Source organism: Ochotona princeps, chromosome 26 (assembly GCF_030435755.1).
Source record: "Ochotona princeps isolate mOchPri1 chromosome 26, mOchPri1.hap1, whole genome shotgun sequence".
NCBI classification, from domain to species: Eukaryota; Metazoa; Chordata; class Mammalia; order Lagomorpha; family Ochotonidae; genus Ochotona; species Ochotona princeps.
In genome coordinates, this window is record NC_080857.1 from 22,189,782 (window position 1) to 22,215,997 (window position 26,216).

The 26,216-nt window shown below is 48.0% G+C and overlaps 1 protein-coding gene across 2 annotated transcripts in view; it reads right to left on the reverse strand.

Annotated features, from left to right (window-relative positions):
- Positions 1-26,216, reverse strand: part of SUSD6 (sushi domain containing 6) — a 94,872-nt gene that overhangs the window by 26,804 nt on the left and 41,852 nt on the right. Inside the window, exons 1-2 of one of the 2 annotated variants that reach the window (XM_058655167.1) lie at positions 14,958-14,981; positions 14,434-14,645 (exon numbers count right to left, since the gene is read on the reverse strand). In XM_058655167.1, coding sequence (XP_058511150.1) covers positions 14,434-14,554 — 121 coding nt within the window. In that variant the 5' untranslated portion in view covers positions 14,555-14,645; positions 14,958-14,981. Of the gene's footprint in view, positions 1-14,433; positions 14,646-14,957; positions 14,982-26,216 lie in introns of those variants that run through there. The other variant, XM_004584442.2, reaches the window with a different exon arrangement.

Genomic DNA, 26,216 nt, shown 5'->3' on the forward strand with positions numbered 1-26,216 from the left:
AAGGCGGCATGGCAGGTGCCCCAATCATAATCCAACATCACACAGTTAAGAAACTTGCCACCTCTCTCTGCCTGCCCCTGACTCACTCGTACCTTTCTGCTGCTCTGGCTCCTGCTAAGCCTCAGTGCCTACCGGAACCTCCTCCGTGGCTTCTCAGAGCAAAAATGGATGTCAGACTTCTGGATTACTTAACATTCTGACTACAACACCCTTGTCTGATCTGACCAGCAGCTCATTAAACAACAAAACCCACTTCTTTGGTAATGATCCTTTTCTCCTCTCACCATTTTCACTTCCAATAATGAGGCATTAGGCCTCATAGGAAGTCCCAGTCCTCAAATGAGGCCCCATAGACTGGAGTTTTAAACTTACTCAGGATCTGGGGTTCTAGGGCCAGTGCTGTGGCATAGTAGATAAAGTCACCAAGTGCAATGCTGGCATCCCATATGGGTACCAGTTTGAGTCCTGGCGGCTCCACTTCTGATCCAGCTCCCTGCTGATGTTCCTGGGAAAGTGGCAAAGGATGGCTCAAGTCCTTGTGCCCCTGTACCCACGTGAGTGTCCCTGGAGACACTTGTGCCTTTAGCCCAGCCACTGTGGCATGAACCAGTAGATGGAAGACTTCTCTCACTGTCTCTCACTCTCTAACTGTGCCTTTCAAATAAACAGAATAAACCCTTTAAACAACAACAAGAAGATCTGGTGTTTGATGGGGAACTTGAGTCTGACTTGTATATCAAGGGAGCCAGTCAGTAAGTGGCAGCCTCCCACTCAGGAATAGACGGTGGATTAACCAGTGAGTGCGAACTCGGTGCTTTGAGCAATTCAGAAAAAAAGATGTGACTATGGGGCGGGTATTATTGTAATAATCCCTTTCACTGGAATAGACTTTTATTGTTACTCAGCACTTCTACATATATTATCTCTAATCCTCTTATTCACCATCTTAACCATTCCTGCAAGGCCAGGTCTGCCACTACTGGGAACAGATTTTCTGAACACCAGGGAGAGGGGCCAGTTGCAGCACAAAGCCTCCAGGCTGCCTGACAACGAGGTGCTGAGAACAATAGCTTGGGCACTGGCTCCTTTGTGGAGAGCCACATCTAAAGAAACCCATCTCTGCTGGCAGTCAGCACAGTTCCCCACAGCTCCAACACATCAAATCCCAGGCAGGCCCCACCCTGGCTCCTCCAGTTACCCCCACCCGACCCAAGACAAGAAATCTTGGATGCCAATCCACATGGCCCCAGGCCAGCCACTCCTACACACCCTTCCTTCCCCAGGGAAGAACCCCCACATCCTTCAGCCTCCCCTTGGAATTCATGACGCCAGCTAAGATCTACTCAGGACCCTGCACAGGCAGGGATATGAGAAGCCCTTGTCAGACATGCCTCCCCTAGCCTGTTGCTTCCTGTCCCGTGGGAAAAGGAAAGTCATCAGCCATTCTTCTCATCCCCAAACTTCTTCCACAATTTGGACCTAAAATTAACATCCTCCTCCAGCCTTCTTTATTCTTCTGTTTAGACTCAATCAGTCCCTTGATCAGCTCACTGTTGGGTGTGTGTTTTTAACCCTTTGATCTTCAGTATGTTCTAGCAGAACCAGACTTCCTCCTCCTCCTCCACTCTGATGGCTCAGCCAGGAAAAGCACCTGACCTCCAACAGTAGGCTCTCACCCCCAAACTGCTTTGGCTGATGTGCAGCCCTGAGTCCTGGGTCCTCAGGCTAAGGCTACACTCCTTTTTTTCCTTTTTTTTTTTTGTGAAACTCCCAGTTTGAACACACTCCACACAGAGAGAGCCCCAGGTTCAAGGGCATAGCAGTTCAGGGGTTATACTATACTGGAACACAAGTGACACAGCTGGTTCCTCTAGATACCCCACAAAATGCTGGCTCCCCTGCCATCTGTGACATGCGTCCTAATAGTAATGATGATAACAACAACATGTGATCCTTGCAACAACTCTGTGTGGTAAGTGTATTCTCATCTCAACCTGACAGATATGAAGACAAGGCAGATAAAAAGTCTCAGAAGCTTGCTCAAAATTATCAAACATGTTAGTGGCAAAACTAGGAATCAAATCAGCCCATGTGGCCCAAAAGAATTTCCTTTTAATTCCTTTTATTTGAAGCAAAGAGACAAAAAGAGCAAAATGTTCCACCCACGGGTTCACTCCCCAAATGGCCACAATGGCTAGAGCTGCGCTGATCCACAGCTGGGAGCCAGGAGCTTCTTCCTGGTCTCCTACATGAGTGCAGCGGCCAATGACTTGGGCCATCTTCTACTGTTTACCCAGGAGCGTGGGCATGAAGCTGGATAAGAAGCAGAGCAGCTGTGACTCGAACTGGTGTCCATATGGTATGCCTGCCTCTCCCACAGGAAGGACCCAGAGGACGGGCTCCTGTTTACTGAGCTAAACTAAAGAAATAGACATGAAGCCTATGTTGCTTCCTTCTATTAATCATTGTTTAATTAATTATGGTCAAAGATGCTGGGCAGTGCCTCACAACTGAGCTGGGAAAAAGAAGGGAGAGAGGAAGGAACACTCCAGCCACAAGACCACGGGACAAGAACAGGTTTTAGGACAAGGGGTCTCCTCAGCCTTGATTTTTAGGGACATGGATTCAGAGAACTGTAGCTACAAAGACAGAAGCGAAGCCAAACACATTCCAGCTGCAGCTCCCCCTGTCTAATGCCAGGGTGTGTTTGCACTGGTCCGGTTTGTACCTACTTTCTTCCTTTTGATCTTCACATCCCTCATAGGCTCTGCCGACCCACAGTGGTCATGAAGCTCCTCACTCAAAACTGTGTGTTAGCACACTTCGCAACCAACTTCTCTGGGTGGTCAGCCAGCGGTTTTCCCAGCAGAGGAGCCCCAGTACCTGGATCCCTGACACCAACATTGTCACACACTTCTCGACTCTCACAAGAAGGCTGGAAACAATCTTTTTGGGGAACTACAGGCATCCCAGAGTACTACTTGCTCACACCATCTGAACTCAGTCCTGCTTGTCACTAGCCAGAGGACAAACCATGATTCTGCACAGTCTATGAGTGGGCTGACCGCCCGTGGAGCACCTTCTCCAGAATGTGCTTGTGAGTCCATGTGGGACCATTGCTGGCCTGGTGACAGCACAGGTGTGACAAATAAAACACTTGGCCCCAGGCCCGGCAAGGTAGCCTAGTGGTTAAAATCCTCGCCATTTATACGCTCGGATCCCATATGGGCGCCAGTTCTAATCCCGGCAGCCCCACTTCCCATCCAGCTCCCTGCTTGTGGCCTGGGAAAGCAGTACAGGATGGCCCAAAGCCTTGGGACCCTGCACCTGTGTGGGAGACCTGGAAGAGTCCCTGGGCTCCTAACTTTGGATTGGCTCAGCTCTAGCCATTGCGGCCACTTGGGGAGTAAATCAACAGACGGAAGATCTTTCTCTCTGTTTCTCCGTCTCTCTGTATATCTGACTTTCCAATTAAAAAATAAAATAAACCTTAAAAAGAAAACCACTTGGTCCCTGCCTTCAATGAACTTATGTGTAAATACGCACGAACTATGAACAAAAACCAAGAACTGAAAACAAAGATGCAGAGCCATGTAAAGCAGATCTCAAAGTTCAGTGACTTTTAGGATCCTCAGTGTAAGAGGTACAGGTGGGGAGCCACACATCCCACTGATGTCTCCAGTGAACTTTAAAGGCCACTCTACAGCCCTGAGCACCCACACAGAGCAGCCTCAGTGGGGGCCGGCAAGACCAAGAAGATAGCATGCTAGTCCTCCACCTGCGGCATCAGTATCGAAATGGGTGCTCCTTCTAGTCTCAAGTGCTCCACTTCCAATCCAGTTTCCTGCTTATGACCAGGGAAGGCAGTGGAGGATGGGTCAAGTCCTTGGGCCTCTGCAGCCATGTGGGAGATCCAGAAGAAGCTCCTGGCTCCAGGCTTTGGACCAACCCAGATCCAGCCACGGTGGCTACTCATATAGTAAATCTGCCTCTCCTTCTCTCTCTATAAAATCTGCCTTTGAAATAAAAATAAATACACCTTTTTGAAAAAACAAGCCTCAGCTGCACCTGCTCAAAACAGCACTGGGCCCAGTGTCATAAGTCTTGAGATCTGATGAGAAGAGCGAGCCGAGGCTGTCCCTTGCCTGGCCTCAAGCCTCCCCGTGCAGAGACCAGCACTCAGCAGGCTCCTTGGGCCTGCTCAGTCTCCTTCTGGTCCATAATAGTACCAAGAACATGTCTTGTGCTACCCATCACTGCTACAGTCACTAACACTGAACTGTCAGATCACAAGTGCCTGCCTCCTTCTCACAAGCTGACACGTGTCTCCTGCATGTGAGGACCTGGGGAAGGCCCTCGGCATTTCACAAACTGTCCCTTGACGCTCAGCATAACAAAGGCTACAAGCAGATTTATCATGGCCATAACTTCCAGAAGCATTCTGCACTCTCTTCCCCCAAGGCTGAAATGCCTAAAATACTTTTTGTGAATTTTAAAAGGGAAAACAAAGTGCTCTGCAAAGAAGAAATATTGAGGAGACTCTGTTTCTCCTCCCTGCATGACTTGCAGGAATTCTGGATGATTAAACAACTGCACTTTAAAAGTTCTGGTTACTGACAAAGCTAATAAGTTAAACAGGGAAAAAATCTCCAGGCCTGGGAAAGCAAATCAATCTAGGTAGAAAAAGGTTCTTAGGGCCCAGTGTGGTAGCCTGGTGGCTAAAGTCCTCGCCTTGCATGAGCCAAGATCCCATATGGGCGCTGGTTCACATCCTGGTTGCTCCACCTCCCACCCAGCTCCCTGCCTGTGGCCTGGGAAAGCAGTTGAGGACAACCCAAAGCCTTGGGACAATGTACCCACATGGGAGGCCCAGAAGATGCTCCAGGCTCCTAGCTTCGGATAGGCTCAGCTATGGCTGTTGTGGCCATCTGGGGAGTGAACCAGTGGAGAGAAGATCTTTCCGTCTCTCCTTCTCTCTATAAATCTGACTTTCCAATAAAAATTTTAAAAATCTTTAAAAATTAGAAAAAAAGAGGTTCTTAAAGGAGGAGATGCTAGGGTGGGTGATGGACACACAGTTAAAACACCACTTGAGACGCCCGCACCTCCTAGCGGGGTGGCTAGGTTTAAGGCCCACTTTTGTTCCTGACTCCAGCTTCCTGCTAATGCACTCCCTGGGAGGCAGCTGGTGTTGGGCTCAAGTACTTGGGTCACTGTCACCCAAATGAAGAACCTAGACTGGGTTCTGAGTTCCTGGATTCAGGCTGACCAACCGGCTGTGGAGACATGTGAGCAGTGAATCGGCAGATGGGCAGATCTTTGCCTCATCTCTCCCCTTCACTCTCTCTGCCTTCAAAAGAAAAATGCTGCCAGATAGAGCTAAGAAGAGGAGGAGGCACAGGGCATTTGGCTTTGTGGTTCAGTCAGTGGGTGGGAAGCTGATTTCCCACATCAGAGTGTCTGCATTCCAGTGCCAGCTCCACTCCTGATCACAGCTTTCTACCAACGTGCACCCTGGAAGGCCACAGGTGATGGGTCTAGTTTCTGAGTCCTTACCACCACTCCCATGAGTTATCTGCTCCTGATTCAGCCTGGTTCATCCCTGGCTGCTGCTGCTGAGTGCATCTGGAAACTGCTCCAGTGGCTGGGTATTCTGTCTGTCTCTAAAACTTAAAAAAAAAAAAAAAAAAAAAAGGAAAACAGGGCCCGGCATGGTTACCTAGTGGCTGAAGTCCTTGCCTTGCATACACTGGGATCCCAAATGGGTGCCCCATCTAATCCTAGTGGCCCCACTTCCCATCCAGCTCCCTCTTGTGGCCTGGGAAAGCAGTCAAGGACGGTCCAAAGCCTTGGGATCCTGAACCTGCATGGGAGACCAGGGAGAAGCTCCAGGATCCTGGCTTCAGATTGGCTCAGCACTGGCCATTGCGATCACTTGGGGGGTGAATCATTGCATGGAAGATCATTCTCTCTGTCTCTTCTCCTCTCTGTATATCTGCCTTCCAATAAAACATAACAAAACAACACAAAAAATCCCAGTATTTCTTATTTTTAAAATTTTAAAGTTATATTATCCCAGATGTGTTTGGGAATCACTTAAAGCAATCCTCTAGGCGCTGGTGCAGTAGCTCAACAGGCTAATCCTCTATCTGTTAAGTGCCAGCATCCCATACGGGTGTCAGTTCATGTCCTAGCAGTTCCACTTCTGCTTCAGCTCCCTGCTTGTGGCCTGGGAAAGCAGTCGAGGACGGCCCAAGGCCTTGGGACCCTGCACCCACAAGGGAGACCTGGAGCAGGTTCCTGGCTCCTGGCTTCAAATGCTTTGGAATGGCTCCAGCTTTTGCAGCCACTGGGGAATGGACCAGTGGATGGAAGATCTTTGTCTCTCCTTCTCTCTGTAAATAAGCCTTTCCAATAAAAATAAACATTTAAAGCAAAACAAAACAAGCAAACAAAAAAAGCAATCCTTTGGGGCAGACACTGTGGTGTATCAGGCTAAGCTAGCACTTAGTACCCAGCATCCCATATCAGAGTTCAGGTTCGAGCCCCAGCATCTCGGCTTTTGATCCAGCTTTCTGCTAACACACACCCCAAGAGGCAACAGGTTAAGGCTCACATATCTGTGTTCCTGCCCCCCCACATGGGAAACCCAGACAGAGCTCCTGACTCTGGCTTTGGCCTGGGCCAGACCTGGTTCAGGTGAGCATGTGGGGGTAAGCCAGCAGAGCGAAAATCTCTCGCTTTCCTCCTCTACCTTAAAACATTAACAGAAAAACAGAAACAAAAGCTGTATCCTAAAAATCAAATCCTTCAGTTACATCATTCTGCTGGATCAACTCTGAGCCTTTTCAAATTCAATATGTAAGATTTCAAAAATAGCTCCAAAAATTTTCAACTAAATTAGTGAGCTTTTCTGTTCCTGTAATGACTTCTTAGCAAGGAAAGGCCACAGTTCTTTTGGCCCACAGTTCTGCAGGTTCACAGAAGATCAGGCTGGTCTCGCTGGCTCAGGCTCTGGTGAAGTCCTGGCTGGTGGCAGAGTCCCAGGGTGGCACAGAACAACAAACGGCAATAGACAGCACATGGTCAGTCCATGTGTCTCCTCAGAAAAGCACCAGGATTCAGTCATGGGACTCCACGGTAGCAATCCAACCACATCCCAGAGGCCCCGTGTCTTTATATCATAACTGGATTAGGTTCTCACCCTCTTAATTTCATTCATGTGAGACCTTGCGAAACAAACTGTCAATACATGGCCTTTGGAGGAGCATTCAACACCCAAAGTAACTTCCCCATCGTGGCACATGGTCACCCTGGAATGCCCACAAGGTAGCCTCATGGAAGGGAACGGCCTCCAGGCAGTCCACCTCACAGCACCATAGCCCTTCATTTTGCAGCAGCATCTTCACGTGCAGATGCCTCAAGGAGATATCAGAAAAACCTCAAGAACATCAAGGATCTAGGTCTGCTCGGAATGTATGAACAGAACCCAAGAGACCACAAAGAACTTCCAAGCCTGCAGTCTCTCTGAACTGATTAATGGTAGGGTCACAAAAACCAAACAGGCAGAATGGTATCAATGGGTGCTAGAATCTGACCTTCTAATAAGGAAATTACTTCTTTGTGTGCAAGACAAGGTTCCAAGTGCCATATCAGACATTTCTGTCATCTCCACTCTGGAGAAATAAACAGTAAGTTCAAGGAAATTATCCGAGGTAACACAGTTAGCAAGGAACAAAGGTGGTATTCAATTCTGCATAACTGTACTCAGGCTGTGCTGCCTCTCGAAAAGGCAAGGAGCTGAGCAGAGCAGCCACAGACATCATATCACACTACACCAGCAACCTAGTGGTCCCAGGAGAGCAGCAGGTGCACAGCTGCTATTTTAAGGTATATATGAATTCAGTCTCATTCTGCCTGACAAGAGACAGCTATGTGAAAAAAATTCTAGGGAAATTTAAAAAAAGATTTATTTACTTTTATTACAAAGTCAGACATACAGAAAAGAAGATCTTCCATCCAATGATTTACTCGCCAAGTGGCTGCAATGGCTGGAGCTGTGCCAACCCAAGCCAGAAACCCAGAATCTCTTCCAGGTCTCCCATGCGGGTGTAGGGTCCCAAGGCTTTGGGTAGTCCTCAACTGCTTTCCCAGGCCACAAGCAGGGAGCTGGATAGGAAGCAGGGCTGATGGGATTAGAAAGAGTGCCCATATGGGATCCCAGCACGTGCAAGGTGAGAACTTTAGCCACTAGGCTACTGCGCCGGGCCCAGGAAAATTATTTCCATTTTTCTTCTTTATTTTTGAAAATCTTTACATAGTTAATTAGGACACAAAGGTTCAAGGGCTACAGGAAAGTGGGTAAGACTATTATTTCCACATTTTTTTCCCTGTATCTGGGGTAAAGGGAGAGATAAAGGGAGAAGCCCCACCCAGTCTCCCACCTATCCCAGGTCCCTGATGTGGGGCATGCGCCGAGGGTCTTGCTTAAGTGATTTTGATAGTTCAGTAGTTATGACTTGCTGCTAATCTCACCATTTCAAGCACGATAATATCTATTCAGAATCCACTGATTGACATAGTCCACCTTAGAGTCTACATTTGCCCAGTTTTTCGCTGCCAACATACGGCTGGGATAGTTGACTGATTCGTTCTGTCCTCTGTTGTGGTGCCCAGTTTCCTCTGCAGGTTCCAATGGACTGCCATATCCTCCATGTGCAGCTGGTTATGCTCTCCACTGCTCTGTCTGAGCCTCTGAGGAGGCTCGGCTCTGACACTGGCACTCCATGGCAGACCATGGAACCTGCACTTCTCTTCATGGTTAGGGTTGTGAGTTCGGCAGTTCCATTGGAGAAATCCCAAAAGAAACTTTGTCTCAGGTGTTCCCACACCAGATTCTTGTGTGTACTTGCAAGTACAGGGCCCGGTACAGTCCATCGCCCCAATCAACTGGTGGTTGCAAGTGCTGGGTCGCTTCTGTTTCCAGCCCATCTTCCACTGGAACCAATGGGTGTTGCAGTCCAGCCTGATTCTGCCCAGCACACACCTGGCCCTCACATAAACCAGTGGGAGCTACAGCCTAGTCAGAGCGACCCACAATAACCCCCACCAGGCCCACCCCCTGCCCTGGTTCCCATGCTTGCCAGTATGTGCAGCTGATTAGTCCAGTCTGTCCCACATCACATTCAGCTCTCATACATGTCAATGGGCATTGAAGCTCCCGCGCCGGGCCCAGGAACTTTTTTTAAAGTCATCATCTCAGGGCCAGCATTATTTCATAGCAGGGTGAAGCTGCTACTTGCAACACTGGCATCCCACATTGGACTGCCAGTTCAAAGTCCATTTATTCCACTTTGAATCTAGTGTTCTGCTAATGTATCTGGGAAGCGAGTAGATAATGGCTCAAGTACTCGGGTCCTTGCCACCGGTGTGGGAAAGCCAGATGGGGTTCCTGGTTCCCAACTCTGGTCTGGCCCACACCTGCTATGACATTCAGGGTGTGAAAGCTCTATGTCTAAGTGTGTATCTCCTTGGATCCTTCTCTCGCTTGCTCTCTGCTGACACTCCCCTACACCTTCCTTTCCTGTCACTGTGCTTCAAACAAATAAATCTTTAAATCTTTTAAAGGAAATAGAAAGTTGTAACCCTACCCTCCTCTTGAGTGAATTCAGATTTCCATGTGTTAACAGTGGCTGAAAATATGGCTGATAAACAGGCCTGGGGAGAAATCAGCAGCTAATATACTCTTTATTCACAACACACCACAGAAAGAGTGTCTCTAAACACTGCTGCCCCTCTGGGCCCCAACGCTAAACATGAAGCAGGCCAAGGTCACTGCTGACCTGGCCACATTGCTACCAGCCAGCCACATCAGCACAAGCCACGTCCACAGGCTCAGGCTCCCAAAGGGCAGGAGTCTCCACTGGAAAGATGTCATAAATATAAAGTTCCCTCTTAAACCTACCTAGAATCATTAAATTCTCCAAGTGCTAGACTTAGCTTTTTTATTAGCACCCTGTGACTCCCTTCGCAGAAAACACTAGACAGGCAAGACCATCCTCGAGGGCCCGGCATGGTAGCCTAGCAGCTACAGTCCTCACCTTGCACATGCTGTGATCCCATATGGGCACTGGTTCTAATCCTGGCTGCTCTGCTTCCCATCCAGCTCCCTGCCTGTGGCCTGGGAAAGCAGTCGAGGACGGCTCAAAGCCTTGGAACCTTGCACCCATGTAGGAGACTTAGAGCAGGCCCCTGGCTCCTGGCTTTTGATTGGCTCAGCTCTGGCTGTTGTGGCCACTTGGGGAGTGAATCAATGGATGAAAGATCTTCCTGTCTGTTTCTCCTCCTCTATGTACATCTGACTTTGCAATAAAAATAAAATTTAAAAAAATAATAAGAATAACCTCGAAGCTAACCACCGTAGGTCAGGGGAGCGGGGCACCGCTGCTCACAGTGCGGTCTTCACCCAGTCAAGACGCAGTCGGGCAGCAGCTGGGGGAGCTCTGGGCTGCCCTTCCTAGGGAGCACCCTGTGTTTGTCATGTTCTACACACGGCACAACAATCACTGTGCAGAGAGTAATTTCTCAATGTCTTTTCAAGACACCAGAGTTTAACAAGTCCTATAATGACCCATCCAGGCTCCTACCACAATCCCCAAGTCTTTTTATAGTCACAGGTAATTATACCATGGAGCCATTACATCACTTCTGTCAGCAGGGTTTGCAGCTGACAGGAAGATCCTCTGCGGATGTTTTGGGAACTACATCCTGATTTAGCAAACAATTTGCTACGGGCTCCTATTGTTCCTTTCTAAGAACAGCAGTGCTTTGGCAAACCCTGTGCCTAAACTGGACTCAAACAACCAAGGGCTACTGTGGATGAAAACAGAAAGCACCACAGAGAAAAGTAAGGCAACCCAGGCGTCTCACATCCTGTCTATAAAACCATGGGGAGAGGACACAGGAAGTTCCTTTCTCCCTCCAGCTGAATAACCTGAAGGCTGCACTCGGCATTTGCATCAGGAAACATTGAGAAATGAATCTAAGGGAAGTCTGCCCTGACCCCAGCCAAGACCATGAGCCACAAGCAGATGGACTGGGGACAAATCCCAGCAAGCTACACTCACGATCACCTGCTTCGGAGTAGTTTATTGACCTAATCTCTGACGCAGTTTCTCTTTATGAATTGGTTACAGGACCACCTAACCCACAGGGCATCTGACAGCTCTCCAAGCGACAGTCATCAGACATGCAAATGATATGCTTCCCTTTCTGTCCTCTCCTCTCGGTGTGGGGTGCATTACCTCCAACGTCAGGTCCCTTTTGAGATGGTGAGGTCAGCCAGCACAGCCTGCCAGGCTCTTCCTGCCACGGCAAGGCTGAGGGCCAAAGCCACGTCATCTCCCAGAGAAAATGGCTCTCAACATCTTCCATCTGCGCCAAAAACAGACAGCCTGGCCTTCTCCCGGTGCTGCAGAAATGAAGATGGCTGCTTCGGTTGCTATTCAAATGGCCCTGGGCAACTGTGCTGCTCAACACCCCCGGATGTGTCATAGTAACACTCTCAGGGGAGGGCAAAAATCAGAATAGAGGAAAATACTGAGTCTGTCCACACAGTGTGCTCAGGAAAAGGGGGAGAAGGTAGGCCAAAGGCTGTCTGGATGAGTCAGCAGGCCAGGCCAACGCTGAGCTCTCTCAGAAGTTGTGCGCTTGCCTGGGGAGACTCCTGAAGTCAACAACCTCCCCGTGGGTCAGGTCAGACAACTTCCCTGCGACCTGCACATGACTCCGCACCTTCAGGTCTATGTTCTCACGACAGCAAAACGTGTCGTCTTTGTGAAGTCTCCTGCACAATGTGACTCAACAGTGGGTCACCCACCAGTTCTGCTGTTGGCATTATTTGGGAATTACACGGCACGTTTTACATGCCACATGCCCTCCGATTGTTATTTATTAGTCCACACCAACACCATTCCAACCACTGTGAGGTATTGTCATTTCTGCTTTACAGGACACACAGGGGTCAAGTGATTCACTGAAGGCCACACAGTAAGTCTGCCAACATCACAATGCCATGTGACCTGGGAGCCCGTGCCACACAGCTGGGACCCCAAGTCCTTTAATCCGAGAAAGGCTAGAGGGCAGCTCTGGACTTTTCACTTTGGTCTTCTCCCTGCATGGTGTGATTGCGAAGAAGAAGATGCAATTTCACCACTCCTAACAAAGCAACTGTTCCTTAATTCTCCCTTTTGAAAGGAATGACCAAAGGAAAGCAGGACGTATGGTCAATGCCTCTCTGAGACCTTTGCTACTAGCTACAGACACGACAAACAGTATGCAGCCCCACACACCATTCTCAAGCACTTCTTATAAGATTCTCCTTCACCAAACCTGACTTTACGGTCAACACTAGACGGTGGCAGCAGTATTTACGACCAGACACTCTGCAGGCGAACTGTCCCCGGGATGCCTACTCTGCCAATGTGTATGACAGGGCCACTGGAGCCCACTGAGAAACAAAGCTGTGTATTTCACAAACACCCCAATTTCAAATGGCTCTGAGTAGCAGCCACAGGAAGGAAATACAAAAGGGGAAGAAAGGCCTTTTCCTGGTCTGACTTGCCTTCCCCTGGCTTCAGGGCATCTCAGAGTTTTGGTTTCTTGGCCACCCAGATTGGCATACTGCTCATGGCAGGTAGGCACAGTCATACAGGTGTACTCTGGGTTTCAGGCCAAGAGGCAGGCTCCCTCAGAAGCTGCTAGAAGGAGGAAAGCTGGGAAGCTGAAACATTGGCAACAACTTGGTGCACTGGATCTAAGTGATGGTGAAACTCCTTCCCCTGCCTGCCAATACATACAAGATTTGGGGGTTGGAATAGCCAGGGAGGGACGATTCTTTGAAGATGGGGGAAGGGAAGGAAAACCAGGGAGCCAACTTTCCCACCCTGGTCCTAGCCCACACTACAAACAGACACATTTTTCCATATTGGAGAATAATAATCCCTTTATGCAGCCAGTCTGGAACCCTGATAATTGATTTCAGACCTTGGGTCTGAAAAGCTGGGAAGGTGTGGGTAGATGGAAAATGGCAATGACACAGGAAATAGGAGGAGAGGGAACTAACAAAAAGTAGGGTGGGGGTAGGGGTGGGCTTAATGATACTAACAAGCAGGAGGCCTGGAAACATTCTGCCACTAACACCACTGTGTAACACCCCTGGGTGACTTCCATGAGAAGCCTTGGAAGAGACAGACCAGCAGGACCCCAGGTACGGGTCAGGCTCTGGTCCTACCACTAGTGCCAAAATCCTGGACAAGTTCCCAGCCTCCAAAGGCCCACCTGGCTCTGGGGGTCCTGCTCAGACAGGCATTCTAGTCAGCCATATACCTCCTGGGGCCACTGATTCTGGGGGTGGCGGAAAGTGTGACTTTCTTGTACAAAGTACCAGGTAATTTAAGGTCCGAATACCTTAGATTTGGCTTCTAGCTCTGGTTACAACCCAGGCCTTTGCGGCCATCTAGGGAGAGAACCAGCAAATAGGAGTCTATTCTATGTCTCTCTCTATTAAAGAATAATTTTTAAAATTCAGTAATTGCGCCCAGCAAACTGGTTCAGTGGCTAAATCCTTGCCTTGCAACTGCTGGGATCCCATATGGGTGACAATTTGTGTCCCCACTACTCCACATCCCATCCAGCTCCGTTTGTAGCCTGGGAAAAGCAGTAAAGGATTGTTCAAAGCCTTGGGACTCTGCATCAGAATGGGAGACCTGCAAGAGGCCCTTGGCTCCTGGCTTCAGATCAGCTCAGCTTCAGCTGTTGTGGCCACTTGGAGCATACGTAAACCAGCAGACAGAAGATCCTTCTCATTGTTTCTCCTGCTCTCAAGTCCTTGGGCTCCTGAACCCAAACAGGAGGCTAGGAAGAAACTCCTGACTCCTGGCTTTGGAGCAGCCCTGCTCTGGCCTTTTCAGTTACCTAGGGAGCAAACAAGTGGATGGAAGGCCAATCAATGAGTCTCTCTCTTTCTCTCCTCCTCCCTCCCTCACTCTTTCTCAAGCATGCGCCATCTATGGAAACTACTCCACACATCCTTGTAACACAATTGGGAAGGGTGCTGGTGAGCTCAATGATAACAGGGCTTGTACTGACAAACGCCGGCTCTGTTACGTCACCCACAGGTCTGCTGCACACACTCAAATACATTCTTCCTTCAAGGGGTGCCAGGTCTCCTAAGTCTTCAGAACACTGCTGAAGGTAACAAGAACTGAATAAACTCAAACAGGCTCACTGCAGCCTTTCTAGCCCCAGCTCGAGCCAGCCCCTCCCAGCTCATCCTCTTCCACAGAAAAGCCTTAGAATCTTGAGTGTAAACTCAAGGAGGAACCATTGTAAACTCTGTTCCCTTCCACGGGCGGGAGGCAGGCCAGGGCTTACCGGAAGCAAGCCCGTCTCCAAGCAGGCTACTCAGGATCACGAGCAGAAGGAAGACTCCATGTCTGACCGAGGCCAAGGCCAACGCTGAGCTGCTCTTTGGTGCTATCCTGCCATGGCACATCTTTTATCCGTCCAAGTTTTTTTTTTTAAGAAAAAAAAAAAAGTAAAATCCAGAAGTGAGAATCCTTATGTCAGCTGGAGGGTAGATTCACCTAGAACAACAACAACAAAAATAAATAAATAAATAAATAAATAAATAAATAAATAAATAAATAAATAAATAAGAAATAAGAACTTAAGTAAGGTGAAAACTTCAGTCATAAGCCAGTAAAAAGCAAACACTTGGGTAAGGAAGCCATGATCAAATAAAAAGTTGGAAGAATCCCTGCTGCCAGCCCAGACAGACAAGCACAGAATGGCTTTTCAATTTCTCCCTGGGGAAAAGCCAAGGCCTGCAGCAAGCTGCCACCAGCGTTCGGAAACCAGATCCTTGCAGTGGGGCCAAGAGCAGAGCTTGGTGTCACCTGGACATCCATCAGCACAGCACAGCTCTGACAGGCCACCAGCTCAGTGCCACCGTCGATCGTAGGGGTTCCGGACAGAAAGGCAGCTACTGACACGGAGTTCTGCCTTTGCTACTTGGACTCAGAACAAGTCCAACTAACCAAAATGAAAAAAGAGAGAACACGTGTCTTCAAGGGAGAAACGCACCGCCTAGGGAAGGAATGCAGCCGCAGGAGCCAAGCCCGCTGGCCTGCTGAGCCGCCAAGGGCTGGATGAGCCTGGGAGGATCTGACACCCGGGTCGTGAATCTCCAAAATGGACTAATTAATCAAGGCTGGCCTGACACACCTGTGACTGGAGAGACCACATTCTGTGGCTGTCCTTGACAATGAGGGAGGGTAGAAACCTGGCTGTGGTTGTCATTAGCCCTCACCACTCACTCTAGTTCAGACAGACTTCAGAAGGGTGGGAACCAGTATCTTAAAAGTTCATCTAAACCAGAGGTCAAGACTTCCAGGATTACCTTCTGCATGTCTTTAGGGAGGCCACTGGAGGATAACATGATGCCTGCCTATTAGACTTCTGTGAATTCATTTTATTTGTTCTAATTTTTGACAAGTTTTCCAAGCAATAAGATTAGACTGCCTCTGCACTTCTGCATAGGCTGACTTCTCCAGCTGTAGGGCTTTGTAGGTATAGATAAGGCAGTCTGCGATTACAGCACTGGAACTCAGAGGCTCCTCCCAGCCTAGTCATAAACCACGTCCAAAGCCTTGGCTCAGGCCTATGTTCCCTGGCTATAAAGGGCACAGCACACGGCAACCTGAGCTGTCTTGGTCCAAGGGAAGAGCCGTTTTGGGAATCTTCGATAAGCATTAGCCAAGGTTTCCAGGATACCACCAGCCTCTGGTCCTCAATCAGCTTTCGGTCTCCAGCTCTTACCCAGACTCTGCCCTGAACCGTTAATGATGTGGAACAGGGACAGTTCTGGGAGGGGAGTCGGTGACTGTCCCCAACAAAACAGCAGACATGTGTGATGGGGGTGCATTTCTGTGCCCAAGAAAGGCAGAGTCAGAGTGCCTGAACTTGAATCTGCTTCCTCTATTATACACAAGTACATAACTTGTCCATCACAGTTTCCTTACCCGTAAAATGGAGACAGTAGCCATACTGCCTTCAAAAGGCTGATGCCAGGATTAGGCTCAAAGTGCCTGGCACAGGGTCTGGTCTTATGTAAGTCCTTAATGAACACTATCACTGCTGTTGTAATCATTAATAAGGCTTGAGCCACAGGGACCTTGGAGCTCATCCAGTTCTACCTTTATATTTGACAGACACTAAAGCCAGGGCCCAAAGAGATTAAATGGTATGTCGCCACAGTTGATGACTGACAGGGGTAGCCATGGGCCCTGTGGTGCAGGGAGCTCAGACACAGCAACGACAGGGAATTGTACCAGGCAGGCAGCAGTCCCTCAAGGCAACAAGCTCATCACAAATGACATCCACAGGTGTGACATCAGAGCATGTGTACAACAAATACTTCAGCAGTGAGTGTATGAGGCTGCACAGGCAGGTGTTTAGGTGTCCATGCAATAGAAGTCGGGAAGACTCAAAGGAGGTGAGGCTCAACTGACAGACAAAGAAGGAAGTACTCAGCACAAACAGGTCAGAGTACTACAGGAGCACAGTACTCCTGGTAAAAGCTGAGCTCAAGAGTTTAAACTTTACCCTGAACACCATGTGATGCTTACAAGGACCATAAACAGATAAACAGCAAAACCATCCAAGCAGGGACTTTTAGAGGTTTGGCAGCAAGGAGAGAGCTGTGGTGGTCTAGCGGCAAGGACCTTAGATTTCCTATTTTACAATCAATGTAGGATTCTTTGGATTGTAACTTGATAATATCTGTCAAAGGGGGGGGGCATACTCTCTAACCCATCCATTCTACTTAATAAAATCAATCTGTTCTCAGAAATTGCAAGTGTGAGGCAACCATTGCGGTACAGGGTGGAAAGCCACTGCCTGAGACACCGGCGTCTGTTTTAAGTCCCAGTTGTTTTACTTTCAATCCAGCTCCTGAATAATGTACCTCTGAAAGCAGCATTAGGTGGCACCTGCCACCTACATGGGAGACCTGGACGGAGTTCTAGGCTCCTGGCTTTGGCCTGGATAGCTATTAAGGTTATCTGAAGAATAAATGAGTGGATAGAAGACTCCCCTCTCTAACCCTGCCTTTTAAATAAATAAATAGATTTTTTTTTTTTAAAGATGGCCTAAATGCTTAGACCCCTGGACCCACTCAGGAGACCTCAAAGAAGGCTCTGGCTCTTTTCTCTGGCCTGGTTCCTCCTCACCCCCTGCAATGCCCCCATGGCTGTTGCAGCCATCTAGGCAACGAAACAGCTAGGTTTAGGCTGCGTTGAACACAAGAGCCCAGAACTCAATCCAAGTCTCCCTTGTGCGTGGCAGAGACCAGACCACTCCAGTGATCGCCTGCTGCCTCCCAGGGTGCACATTAGCAGGAAGCTGGAGTCAGAGGTGGAGCTACCATTCCAACTCAGGAACTCACCATGGGATGTAGACATCTTAAGCACTGAGCCAAATGCCTGTTCCCCACTGCATTGTTTATACTGACAAAGCCTAGTGTTTATTAAAAGGGACTTGTTAAATAAGTTACCATAAACTCCATAGAACTAAATACTCAGTGGTTTCAAAAGAACAAGGTAGTCTTCTATGTGCTAACAGAGCCCCAGGAAGAAATCCACTTGAATGTATGCTTGTCTTTTTAGAGCAGGCATACACATGCCCTGTGTGAAATCCCAGTAACTAAGACTGCCTTCAAGAAGGGAAATTGAGTGGCTAATGAAAGAGAATACTTTTCACTGCATATATTTCCTCTAAGCCCCTTGAGTACTGTGCCTGATAAACATATTATCTATTCAGACAGACAAAATATAAAATAATATCGCAGAGCCTTTCATGTACATAATCGTTTGTCTCCTCTCTTAACAAATACATCCACATTAAAATAAACTTCCAGATTTGAAGGGCTCCCTTGACCAGCAAGAGTCACGTGAGGACTCAGCACGCAGGTCACCTCCAGAAGAAATTCTGCCTGATACCTCCCACCATGCCCACCCCAGTGGAGCTGACCCCTTCTTACCAGGCCATGGCTGTACCTTTAGCAGACTATTATGCTTATTTATTTACACACACCTCATGATGCTGAGACAGTTCCTTGAAGGCAAGGACTGTGGATTACTCAACTTGGAATTGTCAACAGCCAGGACAGGGCCTGTCACCTCACAGGCAGGCAGCCAATGTTTGCCATACTCACGAACAGTGTGGGGGAAGAACCAGGAAGGAACTGGGAAGGGAAGAGGCACTAGGTATGAGTTCCTGGTTCTTCTGTGTTTTGTTTTGTTTTGTTTGTTTGTTTATTTGTTTCTTAAAAGAAACAGGTGGCCACTCCCTTACTGATTCAGCAGCCAACAGACTTAAGGGGTCAACCCCACCACCAAGCGTGTAAGACTGAGTGCAGAATGTTTGAGATAACAGAAATGGAGGCTTTGCAAGAAAGAAATAGAGGGTAGTCAAAGACTGCTTACATCCAAGGCTGGGCCAGCAGTTACTGCTCCAGAACAGGAAGAAAAAGAACCCCTAAATCCCCCCTAGAACAGGAGGCCCTGTTCTGCTGTACATAAAAGGTCACTTTGTGGCTCTAATCACCATCAATGACCTGCTTAGCATGCAAAACTTTTTTAATGGGGGGGGGAGGGGTGGTGTGACAGCTTATAGGCAAGAAGGTTAAGCTATCACTTGGAACACCAGCATCCTATATCAGCACCAACTATAGTCCTGGTTCTTTCATATCCAATCAAACTCCCTGCTAATGCGCCTGAGAAGGCAGCAGAAGATGGTCCGAGTACTTGTACCCTTATCATCCACACGGGAGACCAGGTAGGATGGAGGTCCGGGTTCCTGTCTTCAGACTGCCCAGCCAAGGTCATTGAGGCCACTGGGAGAATAAAGCAGTGATGGGAGACCTCTCCCTCCTCCTCCTCCCTCTGTAACTGTGCCTTCTAAATAAATAATTCTTAAAAAATAAACCTGCTCTTGTATTGCAGACAAAGTTTAGAGAAAAACATTTCATAACCAATGAACATCAGGTTTTCATTATCCCTAAAGAAATATCAAGGTTAAAACTTTGTTCAGTGCCTTGCATGTGCCAGGATCCCATATGGGCACTGCTTCTAATTCTGGAGGCCCCACTTCCCATCCAGCTCACTGCTTGTGATCTGGGAAAGCAGTCGAGGATGGCTCAAAGCATTGCAGCCCTGTACCCGTGTGGAAGACTCAGAAGAAACCCCTGGCTCCTGGCTTTGGATCAGCTCAGCTCCAGCTGTTGTAGCCACTTGAGGAATGAACCAGTAGACAGATGAAAGATCCTTCTCTCTGTAAATCTTTCAAGTAAAAATAAATAAATCTTAAAAAAAAAAAAAACCTTTGTTCAAAAAGATGGGTATATATACTGGTGGGAGATCCATGGCACTTTATTTTTTTTCAGTATTATATTTTGTCTTTTTCAGTTTTATAGTGATCACTTCCTTTAATTAAAAAAAAAAAAAATCACCGAAAAGGAACCTAGAACAAAGCCCCATTTCCAAAGCTCAGAAGGAACATGGTATCTGAACTGAGAAGTGAGCACAGAGAAGAGGGCCTGGGAGTGGCTCAGCTGGCCATCAGGGCACAGTGGGTCTGTAGCCTGACTTCACGTCTCTGCACTTCCATGAGTGTGTCCATCTCTTCCTCTAGCAGCCAGTACCTCTTCCAAAACTCGGGGTCCGGAGGGGTCATGGAAAGCCAGCCTCCGCCCGATTTCCTTCTTGAGAACTGGTGTTGCCGCCCAACAGCAAGTGGGAGAAGGCCCCATGAATTAGACGGGCAGCCCCCAAGGGCAAGGCCCACTTAGTCTTCCCGCCTCTGCGAACCCAAAACATCACAGGCTGGGTGGCTTTGCCTTGCTGAATGTGACAGCGTCCAGGAAACCCTCCAAGGAGGAAGAGACACTGCCCTTGATCCATGGCTCTGACCTTGAGGGAGCCACATTAGCTCATTTCGTTCTCTGCTTCCTCATTTGTGAAGTGGGCTACTGCTGGCTTTAACTATTTCACTAGGCTCTGGTTAGGCATGAAGGGGACAAAAGGCAAGGAAACCAGAAAGAGCTTCTACTTAGAAGCCAAGACAGCGGCAGGGGTGGGATTTGGGGGGGTGGGACTACCTGAGACGCAGGGACAGCACAGCGGGCTTCCGGAGTGAAGAACAGGCCACACAGACACCAAGTTCACATGATCTGCTCTCTTACTGTTGCCACACGTGCTGCCAGGTTGGCCCGTGTGCCCTGGAGTCACCTTCGTAGCTGGCTCCAGGCCTGGGACGAAGGCAGCTGCAGCAGATAGGGCTGGCCCTGAGTGCTCCCTTGGTAGCCAGGGCCCTCTCCCTGTGAGAATGCCACAGTCCTGCTGGAGGTGCAGGGCCACATGCCACTGAGCTCCCCTTCATGGAAGAAGGAGGGGCCAGCCAGTCCTGTGTGGCTTTCAGGTACTGAGTGGGTGAGGTCAGTCTCATTTACAGGTAATTTCTGGGACAAAATTATTTCCTAAAGTATGGCTCATCTGTCCATTAGTCAAGAAGGGGGAGCTGGGAAGAATAAACAAACATAAATCCTATTTTTGACTCAGGCTAATCTGGAAAGGTGGGAGTGGTGGCAAGTAGCCAGAACATTGTATCCCTTTAACCAGCTATCTCCACCAGCCCAAGTGCTGATCTGTGATTTAGAGAGGACAAAGACTGTTCCAGAAGCAAGAACACAGTTAAGTACAGTGATAATCTGAAGTCCAAAGTTCCCCAATAGGGTGTGTGGTGAGAGAAGTGGCCAACAGGGCCATGGTTCCCCAAGCCCTTCCTTACCTCCTCCTTTCTCCCCTAAACCATCTTCGCTCTCCTACTTCCACTCCCCCAGAAATGGTGAGGCTACAGCAGGCTAGCTAAACACCTACTTCCCATCCCAACAAAATGTAACTTAAATTACTTATGGATGACTTTTGCTTTTCCCTCCTGTGAACCACGGCTCCTTTCCCTCCTCCTTTTATTTCCTTTGTTGGCTAACACTTGAGTGCCTCAAAAGCCACGCATTCCTCTACTGGACTTGAAGATTCTTGCCAGAATGTTACTGTGTTTCCTTTTCACACAGAGCTCCTAATTCAAATGGCACCAACCCTAAATTCCTGTTACAATTTCTCCTCCAAATCACAAAAGCTACCTTCTGCTTGCCACTCCGCAACTAAGCCACCACAGGGGGCCAGAGGTGTCTGTGAACCGCTGGAAGAGCCCACGTCTAGCTACCCCACCGTCATTTACCACACACCCTTGGGCAACCTCCCAATTCATCCTCAAATTTCAAACAGCAAGAATACCAGCAGATACGCCCATGCCCATCCATAAGCTTTCTCTCTGAAGTCTCCAGCATCTCTCTTCTAGAACCCAAAAGCAGCATAACCAGAGCAGGGTCTTGAGGGCAGGAGGCAGTGCCAGGGAGCAGACAAGCAGGGGTCTGGCCTCGAGCAGGCCAGCCAGTCTCCCTGGTGCCAGGCAGACCAGAGTGATTCCAAAGGTCCTTTCAGTTCTAAGGATCTGGATTATCTTCTTGGGGGATAGGAGGGGCCCAGAAGTCTTTCCTCTGCAGATGTAAGTCAACAAAAGCTCTGGCTGGCAGGAACAAACGGTAAATCTGTCGGGCATTGTTCGGCATGAGCAGCCTCCTCCCACTCCCTTACATCTTCCAAGGCCAGTTTCTGAGCCTCTAACTGCATTGCAGCAAATCCAGGAGAGTCCACTTTTCCATTTAGAGCTTAATCAATCCATCAGCACATTTGCAGGGCCCATCCGTACACAGTGTTCCTAAAGTGCTTTCCAAAAATAACAAACGTCTAGTAAAAAAAAAAAAAAAATCCCAGCCTCCACACACACAAGCATCCCATGGCAGAGCAGTCGGCACTGGGGACAAAGAGAAAAGACGCATAAACAAGAAAGGCAGAAGATGGCAGAGAAAGGAGGCAGAGAGGCCAAACCAGGCAGAGCGCCTGACTGTGGGGAACCGGGCTGCCATGAATCCTGACCTGAAGGCAGGAAACCAATGTGCTGGTTGCAGCCTTGCCGATGATCGATGTTCTGCCCAGGACAAACACTTGCTTCTTGTGTCTGTTTCCTCATCAGTCAAAAGAAACACTCCAGAACTCAGTCTCTCTCAGGGAGGCTGAGAACCTGTAAGCCTGTAAACCTCTGGACTTGAATATCATTCACAAGGCGCCCCGGGGTGCATCCGCCTCAGTACATGTCTGTGACCTGGACAGACATGGCTGCCTCACTGGGCTGCCGTGGGCTGGAAAGGAGATGGTGTGAGAGCTCAGGGCTGTCTCCCAGCCAACAGACACCCACGTGAGCTTAAGTCCTGTGCTGGCAGCCTGTGGCTGACCCCACAAGACTCCCAAACAGCTCTCTCTGACTCAAACGAAAACTCAGTTTACACAGAATAGCAGCCAACAGATTAAACCAAGGAACCTCACAGCTTCTTTCCCACTAAACTATTGTTAAAGTCACTTTATTAGTATTGCCCACCTGCAAATTAAATAACTATTTGTAACTAAGGTAATAATACTGTTTAAAGCCTGTGTACACGCACACATATATAAACAAAGGTATTCAAAAAGGTCATGGAAAATCGAATTAATAATTATTTTGGGGTACACTTTGAAATTGTGCATTTTTTCATAATATATCTTTTTAAAGACTTTTCATGTGCCTGATTTTTTTTTAAATTTACTTTTATTGGAAAGGCAGATTTACAGATAGAAGGAAAGACAGAGAAAAAGATCGTCCATTCACTGGTTCACTCCTCAAGTGGCCACAACAGCCATAGCTGAGCTGATCCAAACCCCGGAGCCAAGAGCCAGGAACTTCTTCCAGGCCTTCCACACGTGGGTGCAGGATCCCAAGGCTTTGGGCCATCCTTGACTGCTTTCCCAGGTCACAAGCAGGGAGCTTCATGGGAAGTGGGGCAGCTGGGAAATGAACTGACACCCATATGAAATTTGACACGTGCAAGGCAAGGATTTAGCTACTGAGCCATCATGCCGGTTTGCTCTGCATCTGAATTTTAAAATGTTTTTGTACCAAAATAAAATTGAATTCCACTTTCCATGAACTTGATGTAGTCTCATCTGCATACCCGTGCTCATTAATGACCTCATGAAATAGCCCGCATCACCCCTACTGTAGAAATAATCAAATCTATGGGGCCCACAAATCGTTCCTCCCACTGCTTCCCCCACTCAAAAATGCTCCCCTGGGGTTGGTGCTGTGACACAGTGGGCTAAGTCACTCACTGTGAAGTGGACATCCCGTATGGGTGCGTTTGTGTCCTGGCCACTCTTCAACAGCTGTCTGTAATGGCCCAAGAAAGCAAGGAAAGATGACCTAACTACTTGGGTCCCTGACACCTATGTGGGAGATCAGACAGAGCTTCTGGCTTCAGCCTGGCCTATCCTGGCGGCTGTGGTCATCTGGGGGGTGAACCAATGGATAGAAGATTTCTCTCTCTCTAAATCTGCCTTTCAAATAAATAAACCTTTTTTTAAAGGCTTCCATCTCTTCTGAGAAAAAAATCTTCTCACTTGGCTCTGTAGGAATAGGAGGTTCGCTAAACCACAGCATCACTGCGGGACTGTACAGGACCACCAAGCACATCCTCCCTTACCTACCTAACAATTTTTTGGAAAAGATTTATTTATTTTAAAGATTCATTTTATTTCCATTGGAAAGTCAGATATACAGAGAGGAGGAGAGACAGAGAAAGATCCTCCATCCATTGATTCATTCCCCAAGTAGCCGCAACAGCCAGAGCTGCACCAATCCAAAGCCAGGAGCCTGCAGCCTTTTCCAGGTCTCCTACATGGGTGCAGGGTTACAAGGTTTTGGGCTGTCCTGGACTGCTTTCCCAGGCCACAACTAGGGAACTGGATGGGAAGTGGAGCAGGCAGGACTAGAAGTGGCACCCATATGGGATGCCAGCACCTATAAGGTGAGGATTTAGCCATTGAGTCATTGCACTGGGCCCTGCTTAACAATTTTGTAGGTTGTGCTCAGCACAGGTAATACGCCCATTTTAATCCCCAACTCTGCTTCTCTCTGTGCCTCCAAGCTTGTTGAAGGAGGGGGAAAACATTAACCCAGAAGACATCATCTGTGCAGAACAAAATGGCAAAGTAGCAGCAGATATAAAACGGGAGGAGAAAGGGTAGAAACCGTCTCGTTTTGGCAATGTGCAAGGCAAACAGGTGCTTGACAGAAGTGGAAGTAACTGAGTCTTGTGTGTCATTATAACCCCCTGCTTGGTTCCCATCAGAGCTGAGTGGGAGATGCCTGAGTACCCACTGGACAAATAAAACTTGGGAAGTTGATGTGCTCTACCTGACTTTTTGGGTTCTGTGTCCACTGCCTCTACCACAGGTCAGCAAATATTTGCCTTCTGTCTTCTGTGCAATGCTTGGGTGATCACAGACATGAAGTGGGACACAGCTCTTACCCAAGGAATTCACAACCTACTGGGAGGAATTAGTGTGTTTGTCTACCAAACACTCTCAAATTGTTTCTAGGGTCCAAGAGAAGACTTCTTTGGAAAAAAAAAAAAAAAGCAACAACTTTGAGATTACTGGAGGTCCAAAGCTCAGAACAAAGGTTTCAAATGGCAGAAGTGCAACAGAAAGCTTTGGGCTGCACCTTGCACTCAGGCACAGGTCCGGTGAGAGCCTCAGCACAGTGTTTTGCATGCATAGTGCTATTGACAAAGAGAAAGAAAAGAAAGAACAATTCACCAACAATTCACCAAAAGCATGGTGGGGAGGGATGACACCTGCCCAGCCTGGAGGGGCAGCTGCTGCCTCTTTGCACTAGGGAACATTCAGGAGCTGGATTTTTGGCTTTCAAAACAGCTGTGCAGAGAACACCTCCTCTAGGTCAAAAATAGCAAACCCCAAAGAAGTGGCTGATGTGGTTCTCTGTTTACTTTTTACCATGCCTGCAGATCCTTTACAAAGGCCCCCAAGTGGGCTGGGATAAACAGGTCTGTGTCACTTCCTGGTTCTCAGGCCGCCCGCTACATTCCTGGTCTGGGAAGGCTGCCTATTTAAAAATAAACTTTAAAAATTCACCCAAAACCCCAAGCCCAAACCACTCTTCCCTCTATTTCATTCAATTTCACTGAAATTAAAAGGAATAAAGAACAAAAAAAGACAAAAAAAATGGCCATAAAGAATGAGCCCTCAGGTCAAAATACATGTTCAAGGTTAACAGATTGGTTATGTTAAGACCCCTAGACGAGGCTCAATCCCTCGCACTGGCCTTCTGAACGGGACGTGAGGTCGCTCGGTGAACCAGCACACACCAACCGAAGGATGCAACAGCAAAAGGTTTATTTCATTCGCGAATGGACAGCAGCACCCCAGTACTCCTGGTGGCTGCTGCTGCTCCGAACAGCATTTCTTCAGGATTTTTATAGGCCAAATACCACATATCACAAACTTACACAAACAACTTGAACTTTTTTCCTATTGGCTAGCTTTACTCTAACAGCCCATTTCAAAACCACAAATAACGACTTCCTCATTCTTATAACTACTTGCTTCATTTCCGGGAAACAGAAACTTAAATATAACATGGCGGCTACTCTTAAAATGTTTGCACTTAGGTTAAGCCTTATTCTATTAGCAAGCAGAGTACAGAAGCAAACCAGCATTATTAAAAATCATAAACACTTATGAAAGGACTTTAGGACTCTTCATTCCCCCCTTTCTCTTCTGCATCCTTTGAATCTTCAAACTTCAGACACACTGGTAGACAAAGGTTGATATTGACTAGTTAAAACCAAGGCTTGGACTACTGATACCCGCTCATGGATGAACTGGAAAATGCGATTTAAAATGTAGGGTCCTACAGTCAAGGCTATAATAAAGATCAAAACTGGGCCCATTAAGGAAGATACTAAGGTTGTGAGCCAAGGAGAGTTTCTGAAAAGTCGTTCATACCACCCTTGTTGTGACTCATAATATTTTTGGCGCTTTTCCAGTCTTTCTTTTAGCTTATCTAGCGTGTGAGTGACCACTCCAGTTTTATCGACATAAAAGCAACACTCTTCTTTAAGGGCAGCACAGAGTCCTCCTTCT